At 47.0% G+C, this 18366-nt stretch overlaps 1 protein-coding gene across 1 annotated transcript; it reads right to left on the bottom strand.

Annotated features, from left to right (window-relative positions):
* Positions 1-144: 144 nt before the first annotated feature.
* LOC134063614 (uncharacterized) lies at positions 145-13067 on the bottom strand. The gene is made up of 8 exons (XM_062519209.1): positions 8976-13067; positions 8399-8419; positions 8135-8251; positions 3299-5674; positions 1454-2428; positions 877-897; positions 613-729; positions 145-183 (listed from the first exon to the last, which is right to left on the bottom strand). Exons 1-8 carry the CDS (start codon positions 13065-13067, stop codon positions 145-147), a joined length of 7758 nt encoding a protein of 2585 aa, XP_062375193.1.
* Positions 13068-18366: the final 5299 nt, after the last annotated feature.

Below are 18366 nucleotides of genomic sequence, written 5' to 3'. Positions count from 1 at the left end.
CAATCATAAACTCTTCAATACAATCAATAGTGCAATACACCCCGAAATGGACAACTGACAATTGCACACTCACACACTATGATTAGCCTAAGGGCTGGGGGAAGTTGCTAAGGGGTTCAGGTCTGGGTGTCACAGGCAAGTAACTCAGCCCGCAACAGAGGGAGCAGCGCGGCTACCATAGAGCTATACCAAGAAAATAACAAACAAAACATACAAATTTCAAACTAAGCAAAATAACAAATTGTGGGCACCTGTTACGAACGTACTTTAATTGCGAGGGGAAAACAGTGATTAACCGCTCTATGCTGGTATACGAGGGCGCGAGAAGAGAAACAGCAACTCTCCTGAAATAAACCAGCAAAGCACTACATGAACATACATAGATTAAACACATTTCCACTAAGAGCCTGTGCAAGAAGCATTTTCTAAAAATCTCTTATGCCACCAGTAAGAGAAGTGCATTTTATATAGAAAACGGCATGATAACCCCAAAATCAGAATAAACCCAAGTCAAGCACAGGCCATACAACCATTCAATAATTACAATGAACATCTTATGTGACTTAGGCAAAGAAATACATTCACAGAAACACATTCAAAGTGAATGCCTACCAGGTTCAGGAAATTAGCGATCCCCACCATAAGACAGGCTGCAACGATGAGGTGCGCTACCGGCAAAACCACAATGAAGCGCGCTACTGAAAAACCCACGCACAATGCCAGGTTGAGCTGTAAACACAATACAAAGTGGAATAAGGTGCTACACTGCTAAATCAGTAGCCTCAGAGATAAGCGACAACAAATTCCTAAATACTAATAATGAACAGAATGCTATAAAGAGCAAATATTGAGCGCTCTGATAGAAATAACACATACCAATGACTTGTTCTCTGTAACCTAACGAACAGCACAGCAGGAGCTCTCAAAGAGACAGCCACGAGGAAGCCGCCACCAAACAATTCCACAGACAAGACAACACGGCAGCACAGGTGGTCTTCGCGGGTTCATTAATTTAAAACAACCCCAAGCGCACTATGTCCGGTCAGCCTCGCAGCCAGGTGAAGGCGGAGTATGGACAAGGATCTTGGGACATGTAGTGCATTTGATCTACCCGTCACATACACCCCAATTTTCAAATGGCACCGTCCCGGTGACAGGACTAACACTAAATGTAATGCCCCCCAGGTGAAGGTGGAGCGTGGACAATCTTGGGACATGTAGTGCTTTTGATCTACCAGTCACATACACCCCAATTTTCAAATGGCGCCGTCCCGGTGACAGGACTTACACTAAATGTAATGTGTATTGTGGTCATTCCAAATTACATGTTTCCTTAAATTGAGGTCATAACCCCATTACTAGGACTGTGATGGTTAATCTCACTGATGGCTGTCTGTGGAAGGTTAAAAGGGTTGGGATGGTGACCTGCATTGGGGCGGGTTGAACGCCTTACTTCTAACCCTAGACTGGGACCTGTAACCGCCTGCCTTGGGGAATGGTTTGGGCTAGTACTGGGAGACCTCGATTCTGCTGCCAAGTGGGGGAGTTTGTTTGCCCCAAGTGAGTCAGTTGGTAACAAAGGCTCTTCTGCCATCACATCCTCTGGCCTCATGGTAGAGTGGTCCTGTGAGGGTTCCGAATCCATTTGGGACATGGGATATATGAGTGTTGGCATCCATTCTGCTACTATACTGCATTCATCCTCACTGGATCCGTCCTGTTCACCCTGGGTCTCCAGTGGCCGGTTGGTCTTCACCTCTGGACGTATTGGGATAGCTGGGTTCCCCGGGATGGGCTTCAGCTCAGAGCGGTGGATGTTATAGCATGGTTCCCGGTCTTGCTGTGGTCTAATCTTGTAGACCCGGCCCCCAGTGTCCAGGCATTCGACCACCTCAAAGACAGTCGGGTTCCAACAATCCTGGATCTTACAGCGTCCTTGGGGGTGGCTTCTCCGGTACACTAATGTGCCTGGGGATAGTAAGGGGACATCCTCAGAGTGGTGACGATTGCGGTAGGCAGCTGCAGCTTTCAACTTATCCTGGGCATTGATGTAAATTGCCGCCAGATCTTGTTGGTGTCTGCTAACCCAGTCTTCTATGCCCCCGTTGATTGGCGCCACATCCTCCCTTCCCAACAAAAAGTCTACTGGTAACCGTGGTTTCTGTCCAAACATGAGTTCGTATGGGGAGTGCTGAGTTGATTGGTGTATTGTAGTGTTGTAAGCGAACAAAAGCTCTGGGAGGACATAGGGCCATTTCTTTTTTTTGTCTGGTGGTAACGTCCTAAGCAGATCGTGAAGCGTTCGGTTGAACCGTTCGCATTGTCCGTTACCAGCCGGATGGTACGGGGTGGTCCGAGTCTTCGTAATTCCATAAAGCTGACATAACCGCCTAAGCAACTCTCCCTCAAAATTACGGCCCTGATCAGAGTGTATGCGCTGGGGCACCCCATAAGTATAAAACCATTTCTCTGTAAGGGTCTTTACTACTGTACTGGCCTTCTGATCAGCAGTGGGGTACGCCTGCGCAAATTTCGAAAACACATCAGTAACTACAAGGAGGTTTTCTTGCCCGTTGCTGGCTTTCTCCAGCTGTGTAAAGTCAATGGCAAGGATTTCTAATGGCTTTGTTGCCATAAGGCTGCCCATGAAAGTGCGGAATTTGGGTTGGGCTGCTTTAGCCAGTGCGCAGCGGTCACATTTTGCACACCATGCCTGTATGTCGTGCCTCATCTTAGGCCAGTAGCATCGCTGACGGATGAGGTCTGTCGTCCGCTCAATTCCCTGATGACCATGGTTATCATGTAGAAGGGTGAGGACTTCTGCCTGCAGGGACTTTGGCAAGAGCAACTGAAACACCAACTCACTCTGTGGAGGCAAGTGGACCTTTCTATACAGGACACCATCAATAGAATGTAATCGAGACCACTGCTGGACCAGCTTCCTCATGGGGCTACGGATGTCTTCAGGTACCTGGGCCAATTCTCTTCCTGTAGGGGGAGTCCCTTGTTTCCAGTAGCAGCCAAGAGTCTTAAGCAGGGGGTCAGCAGTCTGCAAGGTCAGCAGGTCGGCACGGGCACGGATGGGGGCAGCATCTATAGCAGAAACTAGAGCAGACTCGGTACATATCACTGGCTTGGCCACAACTGGAATAGCAATGCCTGAAGTGGCTAGGGCCTGAGACGGGAGTGGCGATACAGGCAAGCGGGACAGTGCGTCTGCATTACGATTCGCCGTACCTGGGCGATAGTGGATCTCATAGTTAAACAATGCCAGTTGGGAGACCCACCGTTGCTCGATGGCCCCTAGTTTTGCAGTTTGGAGATAACTTAAGGGATTATTATCTGTGTAAACTGTAAATTTGGTACCCAACAGATATTCCCTAAATTTCTCTGTTACTGCCCATTTCAGGGCTAGAAATTCCAGTTTCATGCTGCTGTAATTAGACATATTCCGTTCCGCTGGCCGCAGACCCCGACTGGCAAAAGCTATAGGCCGACACTTCCCATCTATCTCTTGTGAGAGAATGGCTCCCAATCCTTGGTGGCTGGCATCAATTTCTAGTCTAAATGGCCGGGTGAAATCTGCAAACCCCAATACTGGCGCACTCACCAGCCTCGTCTTAAGTTGCTGGAATGCCTGCTCGCACATCTCATTCCAGTGTTGACTGAAGGGGCCCAATACTCTGGAGCCGGGTTTCTTTCTGCTCCCTTGTACTTTCCCCACTACGGCGTGTAATGGAGCTGCCAATCCCGCAAACCCCTCCACAAATCGCCGGTAGTAAGAGGCAAAACCCAGGAAAGAACGAAGCTCTGTAATATTCGTGGGTCTCCTCCATTCTGACACCGCAGAGATCTTTTCTGGGTCTGTAGCAACCCCGTGGGCTGAGATGACATGGCCGAGATATTTAACCTCAGATTGGAAAAAATGGCATTTAGTTAACTTAAGTTTAAGGCGATGTTGTTGAAGCCTGCTAAGTACCATTTCCAGTCGTTCCAGATGTTGATGGAAGGAGGTGGAGAATACCACGATGTCATCCAAGTACAGCAGTAAAGAATGGAAGCTTTTATCTCCGAATATTCTCTCCATAAGACGTTGAAACGTACTAGGCGCATTACACAGCCCAAAAGGCATCCGATTAAATTCGAAAAGCCCAAAGGGCGTGCAAAATGCGGTCTTGTCTTTGTCTTTTTCGGCCATCGGGACTTGATTGTATCCACTCGCAAGATCTAATGTGCTAAACCACTTTGCTCCAGCCAATGCATCTAGGGACTCCTCAATTCTAGGCAATGGGTATGCATCTTTGCGTGTTTTTGCATTTAGTTGGCGATAGTCTACACACATGCGAATACCCCCATCCTTTTTTTGGACTACCACGATCGGGGCAGAGTAAGGGCTACAACTCTGCCTAATTACTTGTTGTTCTAATAGGCCCTGGATATGCAACTTCACTAACTCATACTGAGAGGGAGGTAAGCGGCGGTATCGTAGACGAATAGGGGCATCATCCAATAGTGGAATGGTATGTTGCACTAGGGGGGTGCAGCCCAAATCGGTTTCACCCTGACTGAAAGCATCTTGATACTTCACTAGCAAAGCATGGGCCTCCTGCTTCTCCAAAGGGGATAGGGCTGGCCATGACAGTTGGGAGAAATCAGGCGGGGGTGTGCTCTCCACCCCGATGGACTGGATCAAGGCCACTCGTTCCTCATCCTGGCTTTGAAGATCGAATTGTATCGGACACCCAGATGACTGAGTTTGGGCCATGTAGAGCTCGCCCAACATGGTCTTCGGCCATAGCCACTTATCCTGACTACCAACGTTTACCACTGGCACATTAACCGTCCCATGGGCTACTGGAAGGAAAGCAGAAGGGATGAGCAGGTCTGCAGGTAACCGATTACCCCCAGGGGACAATGGCTCCAGCAGGGCAGATGACAATGTAGCACCTAAACCTTGATGGCAGACTGCTGGCACAAAACGCAGGGACCCTGCTGGAATCATAACCGCTGGGCCACATCGAACTCTAACCGGCCCCACCCTGCCGGTATCCAGCATGCGGTCAAAGTGTTGATACTCTGATAGTGCACGAACCCAGCCCTTGCCAGCGGAGCGAACATTGGAGGACTGGAAAAGAGCCTGACCATGCTGAACAAACAACTCCTGGTAACAGCTACTTATGACATTCATGCCGAGTAAGCCAGGAATAAGTCTTTTCTGGGCTTGAACAGTCGAATCGGGAGTGGCTGTTACAACTAAGATACCCATCTTTGGCAGGACCTTGCCCAAGATTTGAACTTCCAGTTCAACATAACCACGATAAGGTATTTCTAAGCCATTGGCGCCCCTCAAGGTGAGCCAGCTACATGGTTGTAAGGGTGTCTGAAGGCGGGGCTGTAAGTACTCCTCAAAGAATTCCTCCGTGATGGTGGTCACCATAGAACCGGTGTCCAAAAGACAAGTTACAGCCAGCCCCTCTACTAAGACTTCCACCACTGGACAGTTACCGAGAAGTTTCTGTGATGTTTGCTGGTCTTTGCCCGACATGACCCCTTCTGATGCCTGGGCTGTGGCATCAGAGGGTACTAGTTTTCCGACGGTGCTGTTGTAGGCATGGCTACGCCCTCTGCTGGTGGCAACCCTCGCAGTAACTGAGGAAGTGTCGTCTGGCAAACTCTAGCCAGATGTCCAGGCTGGTTACAGCGCATGCATATGGGTGTGCCATCTGGCTGGAATCGAGGCTGGAAGACTGATGTGCGTGCACCACTACCCCCTCGCCTAAAAGAAGGATCTGAACGTTGATGGCGGGATGGAGGTGCATGGGTAGTGGGTCCAGGACGTCCCCCCGGTGAAGGCGAATTCAAGCGGTGCATAATGGCATCTAGTTGGGCCTGTTGCCGAATAAGGCACTCTTTTAGCTCACTCAGCTCGGTGGTGGATCTGGCTGAGATGATGTTGAGGTCTGCCTCATGCTCAATCGTTCCCTGTGCACTGCATGAATACGCCCGAGGTCTTAGCTTGTTGGTATGTTCTCCCTCATCGACCCAGCGTAAGGCCTCTTCCCTTATATCCAGAAAGGAGGAGCTAGGGTGAAGACGCATATGGCGTCGTAGTTCTCGCCTTAACATGTTATCCTTGACATGCTCAATGAACTGGTCTCTCAGAACAGAATCAGGGTTGGGGAAACATGAGGGAGATTTACGCCTAACCATCTCCATTAAGGACATTAGTACATGTGAATACTCACGCAAGGACTCACTCTCTAATTGCCGTCGCTGAAAAAATTGTTGTTGTAAGGTGATGTATGTCTGAGAGCACCCATAAGCATTGAGTAAAATGGTAAAGATTTTTTCTGGTTCATCTCTCTCACTGATTGGTCGAAACTTGACCTCTGCTTTGGCCTCTCCCTCTAATAAATCAAATATAAACAATGTCTTCTCTGAACGAGACATAGGCTGGACTCCTAATGAGCGCCGGGCCTCCTCTATCCACTCCTCTACCCTAAGGGGATCCTGAGAAGCCTTGCCGGAGAACTTGGGGCACTTTCGCTCTCTAGGCACAAACACATAACGCCCTGCTATAGGAGGGGAAAGGGGAACTTCACCTGGGTGGTTAGGAACTGACGGCTCACCTCCAGAATCATCACCGTTAGAGGGACCTGGGACAACAGGAGCTGGTCTCTGCTTCACTGCCTCTCTAAGCTGTAGATTATCTGACTGCAGTTTTTGTACCATCTCCATCAGTGTTTTCACCTGGTCTGCCAACTCCTCATTACTCATGATGACGAATTACTGTACTACACACAAAAAACAAAAAAACAATACAAATCAGAATTCTGCAACAGTCACACAGTTCAACACACACTTCACTAGAGAGAGCAGGCAGCAGGGACTGTAGACTCGTAGGCAGTCTTCTGTCTGGATCCGGACTCGATGTTCTTCCTGCGGCTTAACCACTGTTTTCCCCCCAATTGCAATCAAGTTCTAAACTCAAGAATAGAAAAAAACTAACTGGACATAATCAGCCTCTGTAACCCTGCTCGCAGCGCCAATTGTAACCTTGTGGTCAATTTGTGAATAATATCCCGCATAAGGTAGACAACTTAATGACTAGACAGAGGCTGAGTTTACAAAAATACAAAAATAGATTTTATTTACCAACACTGTGGTTTCAAGGTTCCAGGCTTTTTTCTCTTTTATTACATAAGTTACATAGCAACAGGCACCCACCATAAACATTCTAGTCCAAACGAAATAACAAAAGGGCATTTCCCACCCTAGTGGCAGGCTAGAGGAACACCACCCAAAAGGGGGGAAAGGGGAGGGGGGAAAGCTCTCTAGATGGCTACTGCTAAGAAATGGTTGCGAGTATTAGGCCATACACCATCTAGTGAAGGCAGAAGGGCGTAACACCCAGACTGAGCACCAGGGGGGAGGGGAGGGCCTATATCAAAGCAATTCACACACAACCCAACCTTTTAACTACACACAAAAACCAACATAGTGTGATGCACCCCAACATGGGCAATCATAAACTCTTCAATACAATCAATAGTGCAATACACCCCGAAATGGACAACTGACAATTGCACACTCACACACTATGATTAGCCTAAGGGCTGGGGGAAGTTGCTAAGGGGTTCAGGTCTGGGTGTCACAGGCAAGTAACTCAGCCCGCAACAGAGGGAGCAGCGCGGCTACCGTAGAGCTATACCAAGAAAATAACAAACAAAACATACAAATTTCAAACTAAGCAAAATAACAAATTGTGGGCACCTGTTACGAACGTACTTTAATTGCGAGGGGAAAACAGTGATTAACCGCTCTATGCTGGTATACGAGGGCGCGAGAAGAGAAACAGCAACTCTCCTGAAATAAACCAGCAAAGCACTACATGAACATACATAGATTAAACACATTTCCACTAAGAGCCTGTGCAAGAAGCATTTTCTAAAAATCTCTTATGCCACCAGTAAGAGAAGTGCATTTTATATAGAAAACGGCATGATAACCCCAAAATCAGAATAAACCCAAGTCAAGCACAGGCCATACAACCATTCAATAATTACAATGAACATCTTATGTGACTTAGGCAAAGAAATACATTCACAGAAACACATTCAAAGTGAATGCCTACCAGGTTCAGGAAATTAGCGATCCCCACCATAAGACAGGCTGCAACGATGAGGTGCGCTACCGGCAAAACCACAATGAAGCGCGCTACTGAAAAACCCACGCACAATGCCAGGTTGAGCTGTAAACACAATACAAAGTGGAATAAGGTGCTACACTGCTAAATCAGTAGCCTCAGAGATAAGCGACAACAAATTCCTAAATACTAATAATGAACAGAATGCTATAAAGAGCAAATATTGAGCGCTCTGATAGAAATAACACATACCAATGACTTGTTCTCTGTAACCTAACGAACAGCACAGCAGGAGCTCTCAAAGAGACAGCCACGAGGAAGCCGCCACCAAACAATTCCACAGACAAGACAACACGGCAGCACAGGTGGTCTTCGCGGGTTCATTAATTTAAAACAACCCCAAGCGCACTATGTCCGGTCAGCCTCGCAGCCAGGTGAAGGCGGAGTATGGACAAGGATCTTGGGACATGTAGTGCATTTGATCTACCCGTCACATACACCCCAATTTTCAAATGGCACCGTCCCGGTGACAGGACTAACACTAAATGTAATGCCCCCCAGGTGAAGGTGGAGCGTGGACAATCTTGGGACATGTAGTGCTTTTGATCTACCAGTCACATACACCCCAATTTTCAAATGGCGCCGTCCCGGTGACAGGACTTACACTAAATGTAATGTGTATTGTGGTCATTCCAAATTACATGTTTCCTTAAATTGAGGTCATAACCCCATTACTAGGACTGTGATGGTTAATCTCACTGATGGCTGTCTGTGGAAGGTTAAAAGGGTTGGGATGGTGACCTGCATTGGGGCGGGTTGAACGCCTTACTTCTAACCCTAGACTGGGACCTGTAACCGCCTGCCTTGGGGAATGGTTTGGGCTAGTACTGGGAGACCTCGATTCTGCTGCCAAGTGGGGGAGTTTGTTTGCCCCAAGTGAGTCAGTTGGTAACAAAGGCTCTTCTGCCATCACATCCTCTGGCCTCATGGTAGAGTGGTCCTGTGAGGGTTCCGAATCCATTTGGGACATGGGATATATGAGTGTTGGCATCCATTCTGCTACTATACTGCATTCATCCTCACTGGATCCGTCCTGTTCACCCTGGGTCTCCAGTGGCCGGTTGGTCTTCACCTCTGGACGTATTGGGATAGCTGGGTTCCCCGGGATGGGCTTCAGCTCAGAGCGGTGGATGTTATAGCATGGTTCCCGGTCTTGCTGTGGTCTAATCTTGTAGACCCGGCCCCCAGTGTCCAGGCATTCGACCACCTCAAAGACAGTCGGGTTCCAACAATCCTGGATCTTACAGCGTCCTTGGGGGTGGCTTCTCCGGTACACTAATGTGCCTGGGGATAGTAAGGGGACATCCTCAGAGTGGTGACGATTGCGGTAGGCAGCTGCAGCTTTCAACTTATCCTGGGCATTGATGTAAATTGCCGCCAGATCTTGTTGGTGTCTGCTAACCCAGTCTTCTATGCCCCCGTTGATTGGCGCCACATCCTCCCTTCCCAACAAAAAGTCTACTGGTAACCGTGGTTTCTGTCCAAACATGAGTTCGTATGGGGAGTGCTGAGTTGATTGGTGTATTGTAGTGTTGTAAGCGAACAAAAGCTCTGGGAGGACATAGGGCCATTTCTTTTTTTTGTCTGGTGGTAACGTCCTAAGCAGATCGTGAAGCGTTCGGTTGAACCGTTCGCATTGTCCGTTACCAGCCGGATGGTACGGGGTGGTCCGAGTCTTCGTAATTCCATAAAGCTGACATAACCGCCTAAGCAACTCTCCCTCAAAATTACGGCCCTGATCAGAGTGTATGCGCTGGGGCACCCCATAAGTATAAAACCATTTCTCTGTAAGGGTCTTTACTACTGTACTGGCCTTCTGATCAGCAGTGGGGTACGCCTGCGCAAATTTCGAAAACACATCAGTAACTACAAGGAGGTTTTCTTGCCCGTTGCTGGCTTTCTCCAGCTGTGTAAAGTCAATGGCAAGGATTTCTAATGGCTTTGTTGCCATAAGGCTGCCCATGAAAGTGCGGAATTTGGGTTGGGCTGCTTTAGCCAGTGCGCAGCGGTCACATTTTGCACACCATGCCTGTATGTCGTGCCTCATCTTAGGCCAGTAGCATCGCTGACGGATGAGGTCTGTCGTCCGCTCAATTCCCTGATGACCATGGTTATCATGTAGAAGGGTGAGGACTTCTGCCTGCAGGGACTTTGGCAAGAGCAACTGAAACACCAACTCACTCTGTGGAGGCAAGTGGACCTTTCTATACAGGACACCATCAATAGAATGTAATCGAGACCACTGCTGGACCAGCTTCCTCATGGGGCTACGGATGTCTTCAGGTACCTGGGCCAATTCTCTTCCTGTAGGGGGAGTCCCTTGTTTCCAGTAGCAGCCAAGAGTCTTAAGCAGGGGGTCAGCAGTCTGCAAGGTCAGCAGGTCGGCACGGGCACGGATGGGGGCAGCATCTATAGCAGAAACTAGAGCAGACTCGGTACATATCACTGGCTTGGCCACAACTGGAATAGCAATGCCTGAAGTGGCTAGGGCCTGAGACGGGAGTGGCGATACAGGCAAGCGGGACAGTGCGTCTGCATTACGATTCGCCGTACCTGGGCGATAGTGGATCTCATAGTTAAACAATGCCAGTTGGGAGACCCACCGTTGCTCGATGGCCCCTAGTTTTGCAGTTTGGAGATAACTTAAGGGATTATTATCTGTGTAAACTGTAAATTTGGTACCCAACAGATATTCCCTAAATTTCTCTGTTACTGCCCATTTCAGGGCTAGAAATTCCAGTTTCATGCTGCTGTAATTAGACATATTCCGTTCCGCTGGCCGCAGACCCCGACTGGCAAAAGCTATAGGCCGACACTTCCCATCTATCTCTTGTGAGAGAATGGCTCCCAATCCTTGGTGGCTGGCATCAATTTCTAGTCTAAATGGCCGGGTGAAATCTGCAAACCCCAATACTGGCGCACTCACCAGCCTCGTCTTAAGTTGCTGGAATGCCTGCTCGCACATCTCATTCCAGTGTTGACTGAAGGGGCCCAATACTCTGGAGCCGGGTTTCTTTCTGCTCCCTTGTACTTTCCCCACTACGGCGTGTAATGGAGCTGCCAATCCCGCAAACCCCTCCACAAATCGCCGGTAGTAAGAGGCAAAACCCAGGAAAGAACGAAGCTCTGTAATATTCGTGGGTCTCCTCCATTCTGACACCGCAGAGATCTTTTCTGGGTCTGTAGCAACCCCGTGGGCTGAGATGACATGGCCGAGATATTTAACCTCAGATTGGAAAAAATGGCATTTAGTTAACTTAAGTTTAAGGCGATGTTGTTGAAGCCTGCTAAGTACCATTTCCAGTCGTTCCAGATGTTGATGGAAGGAGGTGGAGAATACCACGATGTCATCCAAGTACAGCAGTAAAGAATGGAAGCTTTTATCTCCGAATATTCTCTCCATAAGACGTTGAAACGTACTAGGCGCATTACACAGCCCAAAAGGCATCCGATTAAATTCGAAAAGCCCAAAGGGCGTGCAAAATGCGGTCTTGTCTTTGTCTTTTTCGGCCATCGGGACTTGATTGTATCCACTCGCAAGATCTAATGTGCTAAACCACTTTGCTCCAGCCAATGCATCTAGGGACTCCTCAATTCTAGGCAATGGGTATGCATCTTTGCGTGTTTTTGCATTTAGTTGGCGATAGTCTACACACATGCGAATACCCCCATCCTTTTTTTGGACTACCACGATCGGGGCAGAGTAAGGGCTACAACTCTGCCTAATTACTTGTTGTTCTAATAGGCCCTGGATATGCAACTTCACTAACTCATACTGAGAGGGAGGTAAGCGGCGGTATCGTAGACGAATAGGGGCATCATCCAATAGTGGAATGGTATGTTGCACTAGGGGGGTGCAGCCCAAATCGGTTTCACCCTGACTGAAAGCATCTTGATACTTCACTAGCAAAGCATGGGCCTCCTGCTTCTCCAAAGGGGATAGGGCTGGCCATGACAGTTGGGAGAAATCAGGCGGGGGTGTGCTCTCCACCCCGATGGACTGGATCAAGGCCACTCGTTCCTCATCCTGGCTTTGAAGATCGAATTGTATCGGACACCCAGATGACTGAGTTTGGGCCATGTAGAGCTCGCCCAACATGGTCTTCGGCCATAGCCACTTATCCTGACTACCAACGTTTACCACTGGCACATTAACCGTCCCATGGGCTACTGGAAGGAAAGCAGAAGGGATGAGCAGGTCTGCAGGTAACCGATTACCCCCAGGGGACAATGGCTCCAGCAGGGCAGATGACAATGTAGCACCTAAACCTTGATGGCAGACTGCTGGCACAAAACGCAGGGACCCTGCTGGAATCATAACCGCTGGGCCACATCGAACTCTAACCGGCCCCACCCTGCCGGTATCCAGCATGCGGTCAAAGTGTTGATACTCTGATAGTGCACGAACCCAGCCCTTGCCAGCGGAGCGAACATTGGAGGACTGGAAAAGAGCCTGACCATGCTGAACAAACAACTCCTGGTAACAGCTACTTATGACATTCATGCCGAGTAAGCCAGGAATAAGTCTTTTCTGGGCTTGAACAGTCGAATCGGGAGTGGCTGTTACAACTAAGATACCCATCTTTGGCAGGACCTTGCCCAAGATTTGAACTTCCAGTTCAACATAACCACGATAAGGTATTTCTAAGCCATTGGCGCCCCTCAAGGTGAGCCAGCTACATGGTTGTAAGGGTGTCTGAAGGCGGGGCTGTAAGTACTCCTCAAAGAATTCCTCCGTGATGGTGGTCACCATAGAACCGGTGTCCAAAAGACAAGTTACAGCCAGCCCCTCTACTAAGACTTCCACCACTGGACAGTTACCGAGAAGTTTCTGTGATGTTTGCTGGTCTTTGCCCGACATGACCCCTTCTGATGCCTGGGCTGTGGCATCAGAGGGTACTAGTTTTCCGACGGTGCTGTTGTAGGCATGGCTACGCCCTCTGCTGGTGGCAACCCTCGCAGTAACTGAGGAAGTGTCGTCTGGCAAACTCTAGCCAGATGTCCAGGCTGGTTACAGCGCATGCATATGGGTGTGCCATCTGGCTGGAATCGAGGCTGGAAGACTGATGTGCGTGCACCACTACCCCCTCGCCTAAAAGAAGGATCTGAACGTTGATGGCGGGATGGAGGTGCATGGGTAGTGGGTCCAGGACGTCCCCCCGGTGAAGGCGAATTCAAGCGGTGCATAATGGCATCTAGTTGGGCCTGTTGCCGAATAAGGCACTCTTTTAGCTCACTCAGCTCGGTGGTGGATCTGGCTGAGATGATGTTGAGGTCTGCCTCATGCTCAATCGTTCCCTGTGCACTGCATGAATACGCCCGAGGTCTTAGCTTGTTGGTATGTTCTCCCTCATCGACCCAGCGTAAGGCCTCTTCCCTTATATCCAGAAAGGAGGAGCTAGGGTGAAGACGCATATGGCGTCGTAGTTCTCGCCTTAACATGTTATCCTTGACATGCTCAATGAACTGGTCTCTCAGAACAGAATCAGGGTTGGGGAAACATGAGGGAGATTTACGCCTAACCATCTCCATTAAGGACATTAGTACATGTGAATACTCACGCAAGGACTCACTCTCTAATTGCCGTCGCTGAAAAAATTGTTGTTGTAAGGTGATGTATGTCTGAGAGCACCCATAAGCATTGAGTAAAATGGTAAAGATTTTTTCTGGTTCATCTCTCTCACTGATTGGTCGAAACTTGACCTCTGCTTTGGCCTCTCCCTCTAATAAATCAAATATAAACAATGTCTTCTCTGAACGAGACATAGGCTGGACTCCTAATGAGCGCCGGGCCTCCTCTATCCACTCCTCTACCCTAAGGGGATCCTGAGAAGCCTTGCCGGAGAACTTGGGGCACTTTCGCTCTCTAGGCACAAACACATAACGCCCTGCTATAGGAGGGGAAAGGGGAACTTCACCTGGGTGGTTAGGAACTGACGGCTCACCTCCAGAATCATCACCGTTAGAGGGACCTGGGACAACAGGAGCTGGTCTCTGCTTCACTGCCTCTCTAAGCTGTAGATTATCTGACTGCAGTTTTTGTACCATCTCCATCAGTGTTTTCACCTGGTCTGCCAACTCCTCATTACTCATGATGACGAATTACTGTACTACACACAAAAAACAAAAAAACAATACAAATCAGAATTCTGCAACAGTCACACAGTTCAACACACACTTCACTAGAGAGAGCAGGCAGCAGGGACTGTAGACTCGTAGGCAGTCTTCTGTCTGGATCCGGACTCGATGTTCTTCCTGCGGCTTAACCACTGTTTTCCCCCCAATTGCAATCAAGTTCTAAACTCAAGAATAGAAAAAAACTAACTGGACATAATCAGCCTCTGTAACCCTGCTCGCAGCGCCAATTGTAACCTTGTGGTCAATTTGTGAATAATATCCCGCATAAGGTAGACAACTTAATGACTAGACAGAGGCTGAGTTTACAAAAATACAAAAATAGATTTTATTTACCAACACTGTGGTTTCAAGGTTCCAGGCTTTTTTCTCTTTTATTACATAAGTTACATAGCAACAGGCACCCACCATAAACATTCTAGTCCAAACGAAATAACAAAAGGGCATTTCCCACCCTAGTGGCAGGCTAGAGGAACACCACCCAAAAGGGGGGAAAGGGGAGGGGGGAAAGCTCTCTAGATGGCTACTGCTAAGAAATGGTTGCGAGTATTAGGCCATACACCATCTAGTGAAGGCAGAAGGGCGTAACACCCAGACTGAGCACCAGGGGGGAGGGGAGGGCCTATATCAAAGCAATTCACACACAACCCAACCTTTTAACTACACACAAAAACCAACATAGTGTGATGCACCCCAACATGGGCAATCATAAACTCTTCAATACAATCAATAGTGCAATACACCCCGAAATGGACAACTGACAATTGCACACTCACACACTATGATTAGCCTAAGGGCTGGGGGAAGTTGCTAAGGGGTTCAGGTCTGGGTGTCACAGGCAAGTAACTCAGCCCGCAACAGAGGGAGCAGCGCGGCTACCGTAGAGCTATACCAAGAAAATAACAAACAAAACATACAAATTTCAAACTAAGCAAAATAACAAATTGTGGGCACCTGTTACGAACGTACTTTAATTGCGAGGGGAAAACAGTGATTAACCGCTCTATGCTGGTATACGAGGGCGCGAGAAGAGAAACAGCAACTCTCCTGAAATAAACCAGCAAAGCACTACATGAACATACATAGATTAAACACATTTCCACTAAGAGCCTGTGCAAGAAGCATTTTCTAAAAATCTCTTATGCCACCAGTAAGAGAAGTGCATTTTATATAGAAAACGGCATGATAACCCCAAAATCAGAATAAACCCAAGTCAAGCACAGGCCATACAACCATTCAATAATTACAATGAACATCTTATGTGACTTAGGCAAAGAAATACATTCACAGAAACACATTCAAAGTGAATGCCTACCAGGTTCAGGAAATTAGCGATCCCCACCATAAGACAGGCTGCAACGATGAGGTGCGCTACCGGCAAAACCACAATGAAGCGCGCTACTGAAAAACCCACGCACAATGCCAGGTTGAGCTGTAAACACAATACAAAGTGGAATAAGGTGCTACACTGCTAAATCAGTAGCCTCAGAGATAAGCGACAACAAATTCCTAAATACTAATAATGAACAGAATGCTATAAAGAGCAAATATTGAGCGCTCTGATAGAAATAACACATACCAATGACTTGTTCTCTGTAACCTAACGAACAGCACAGCAGGAGCTCTCAAAGAGACAGCCACGAGGAAGCCGCCACCAAACAATTCCACAGACAAGACAACACGGCAGCACAGGTGGTCTTCGCGGGTTCATTAATTTAAAACAACCCCAAGCGCACTATGTCCGGTCAGCCTCGCAGCCAGGTGAAGGCGGAGTATGGACAAGGATCTTGGGACATGTAGTGCATTTGATCTACCCGTCACATTTATATAGCAAATTAAAATAAACATACAAATAGTAAAAAGCGTAAGAACATTAACATAAAATAAGATTTAAAATGAAATTAAGAGTAAATAAAAGCCATTAAAAGCCACTGTTAGTTACAGAAGGCATCAGAAAAAAGTTTAGTCTTGATTTAAAACAAGAGAGTGTCGGGGATTTCTGGATGCTGGAAGTTGGTTTCAAATCTTATTTTATGTTAATGTTCTTACAGTTTTTACTATTTGTATGTTTATTTTAACCCTGGAGTCTAAATCCCCCCCTGGGGATTTGAAAAAACTGTTCTAAACACACATCTCAATCTTTGCTAGTTTTTGTCCTAGGAACATATAAGTGACACCATTAGAAACCTTTAATCAACTAGTTTCCAAAGTGAGCAGCATAGTAGCTGAGTGCTGCTTCACCATGTTTAGAATTCACAATGGGTTTGTCTAAAATTAACTTTTGTTGTGATCTGAGTGATCTGGGTGGTATACAGTGGGGAAAACATGTACAGTATTTGATACCATGCTAAATTTGCCTAAAAAAGGAATATAAAATCATCATTTGACAATTGATCTCAAATGCTTTAATTAAAAAAAAAGAGTAAAAATCAAACCGCTAAGGACACCAATTTTCTTTGTGATTGAAGAATGTATCGTATATAAATAAATGTTCTTCATTGAATGGTAGGGGGGAGGGAGTATTTGACCCTATACAGGAGTCCCCCAAGGATCAGTATTAGGGCCCCTCCTTTTCTCTATTTACACCACTTCTTTAGGTGGGATTATTCGCTCTCATGGATTTGAATATCATTGCTATGCGGACGACACTCAACTTTTCCTATCCTTCCCACCTGAGGACTCTAGTGTTTCCCATCGGATCTCTGCATGCTTGAAGGACATTTCAATCTGGATGAAGGATCAGCACCTTCAGCTTAATCTTTCCAAAACTGAGCTCTTGGTGTTTCCAGCAAAAACAGCTATTCCCCAACAGATCAATATCCAGCTTGATTCATCCTCACTGACTCCAACCAGATCGGCATGTAACTTGGGTGTCATAATTGATGACCAACTTACTTTCTCTGAGCATGTTGCCTCAATTGCAAAGTCATGTCGGTATACCCTGTACAACATTAGGAAGATCAGACCTTACCTGACACAAGATTCCACTCAGCTTCTTGTACAGGCAATGGTTATCTCCAAGCTGGACTACTGTAATTCTCTGTTAGCTGGCCTACCTGCTTGTGTATTAAGACCACTACAGTTGATTCAGAATGCTGCAGCACGACTGGTCTTCAATCAGCCAAAGAGGACACATGTAACCCCTCTCCTAGTTACTCTCCACTGGCTCCCTATAGTAGCCAGAATTAAATTTAAATCTCTCACTCTGGCCTATAGGACACTGACTGGATCTGCTCCCAGCTACTTCAGTTCTTTAATCACGATGTACATTCCCAACCGCCCATTGCGATCTTCTGAGGAGCGTCTGTTATGTCGACCAACCATACATGCTAGGTCAAATTGTAGATCCTATTCTTCAGTGGTTCCGTGTTGGTGGAATGAGTTGCCCAGTGCTCTCCGTTCCAGCAACAGCTTTGGATCTTTTAAGAGGGGTCTTAAGGCATATTTATTTAATATGCACTTAGTCCTTTGAGTTTGTGATGTGTTATGGTTTGTATAATAGTATTGTTTTGTTATAATTTGTCTATTGATAGAATTTGAAATTTATTTTGCTATTGTCCTTAAATTTAGCCATACCATGCTTTAGTTATTATTATTATATATAATTAACTGAGTGACTTATTTGATTGCTATTCTCATTTCACTGTTTTATTTCTCATTAGGTTAGTGCTTAAAATTATTGTTTTATTGATAATATTGCTATTCTCCCTAGTTTGTAATTGTTCACTGTTAATTTAATTTGTATTGTTATTTATTTGTATGTCGCTTTGGACAAAGGCGTCTGCTAAATAACCATAGCCATAGCCATAGCCATAGCCATAGCCATGTAACCCTATTGGAATTTAACACATAGGGTTAACAAAGGGGCAGGCAGATTTTTATTTTTAAAGGCCAGCTATTTCATGGATCCAGGATATTATGCATCCTGATAAAGTTCCCTTGGCCGTTGGAATTAAAATAGCCCCACATCATCACATACACTTCACCATAGCTAGAGATTGGCATGGTGCTTTTCCCAGTAGGCC

Source organism: Sardina pilchardus, chromosome 18 (genome assembly GCF_963854185.1).
Source record: "Sardina pilchardus chromosome 18, fSarPil1.1, whole genome shotgun sequence".
NCBI classification, from domain to species: domain Eukaryota; kingdom Metazoa; phylum Chordata; class Actinopteri; order Clupeiformes; family Clupeidae; genus Sardina; species Sardina pilchardus.
Note: the sequence above shows the minus strand (reverse complement) of the source record. Positions and strands in the feature narration are given on the sequence as shown.

What these genes read in the sequence shown, in the direction of transcription:
- LOC134063614 (XM_062519209.1), bottom strand. Translation starts at nt 13,067, where the DNA reads ATGTCGGGCAAAGACCAGCAAACATCACAGAAACTTCTCGGTAACTGT. An exon ending in GTCCCAGTCTAGGGTTAGAA is followed by an intron (nt 898 to 1,453) that starts GTAAGGCGTTCA and finishes GCTGTTCGTTAG; the next exon opens with GTTACAGAGAACAAGTCATT. An exon ending in TTACAGAGAACAAGTCATTG is followed by an intron (nt 730 to 876) that starts GTATGTGTTATT and finishes TTGTGTTTACAG; the next exon opens with CTCAACCTGGCATTGTGCGT.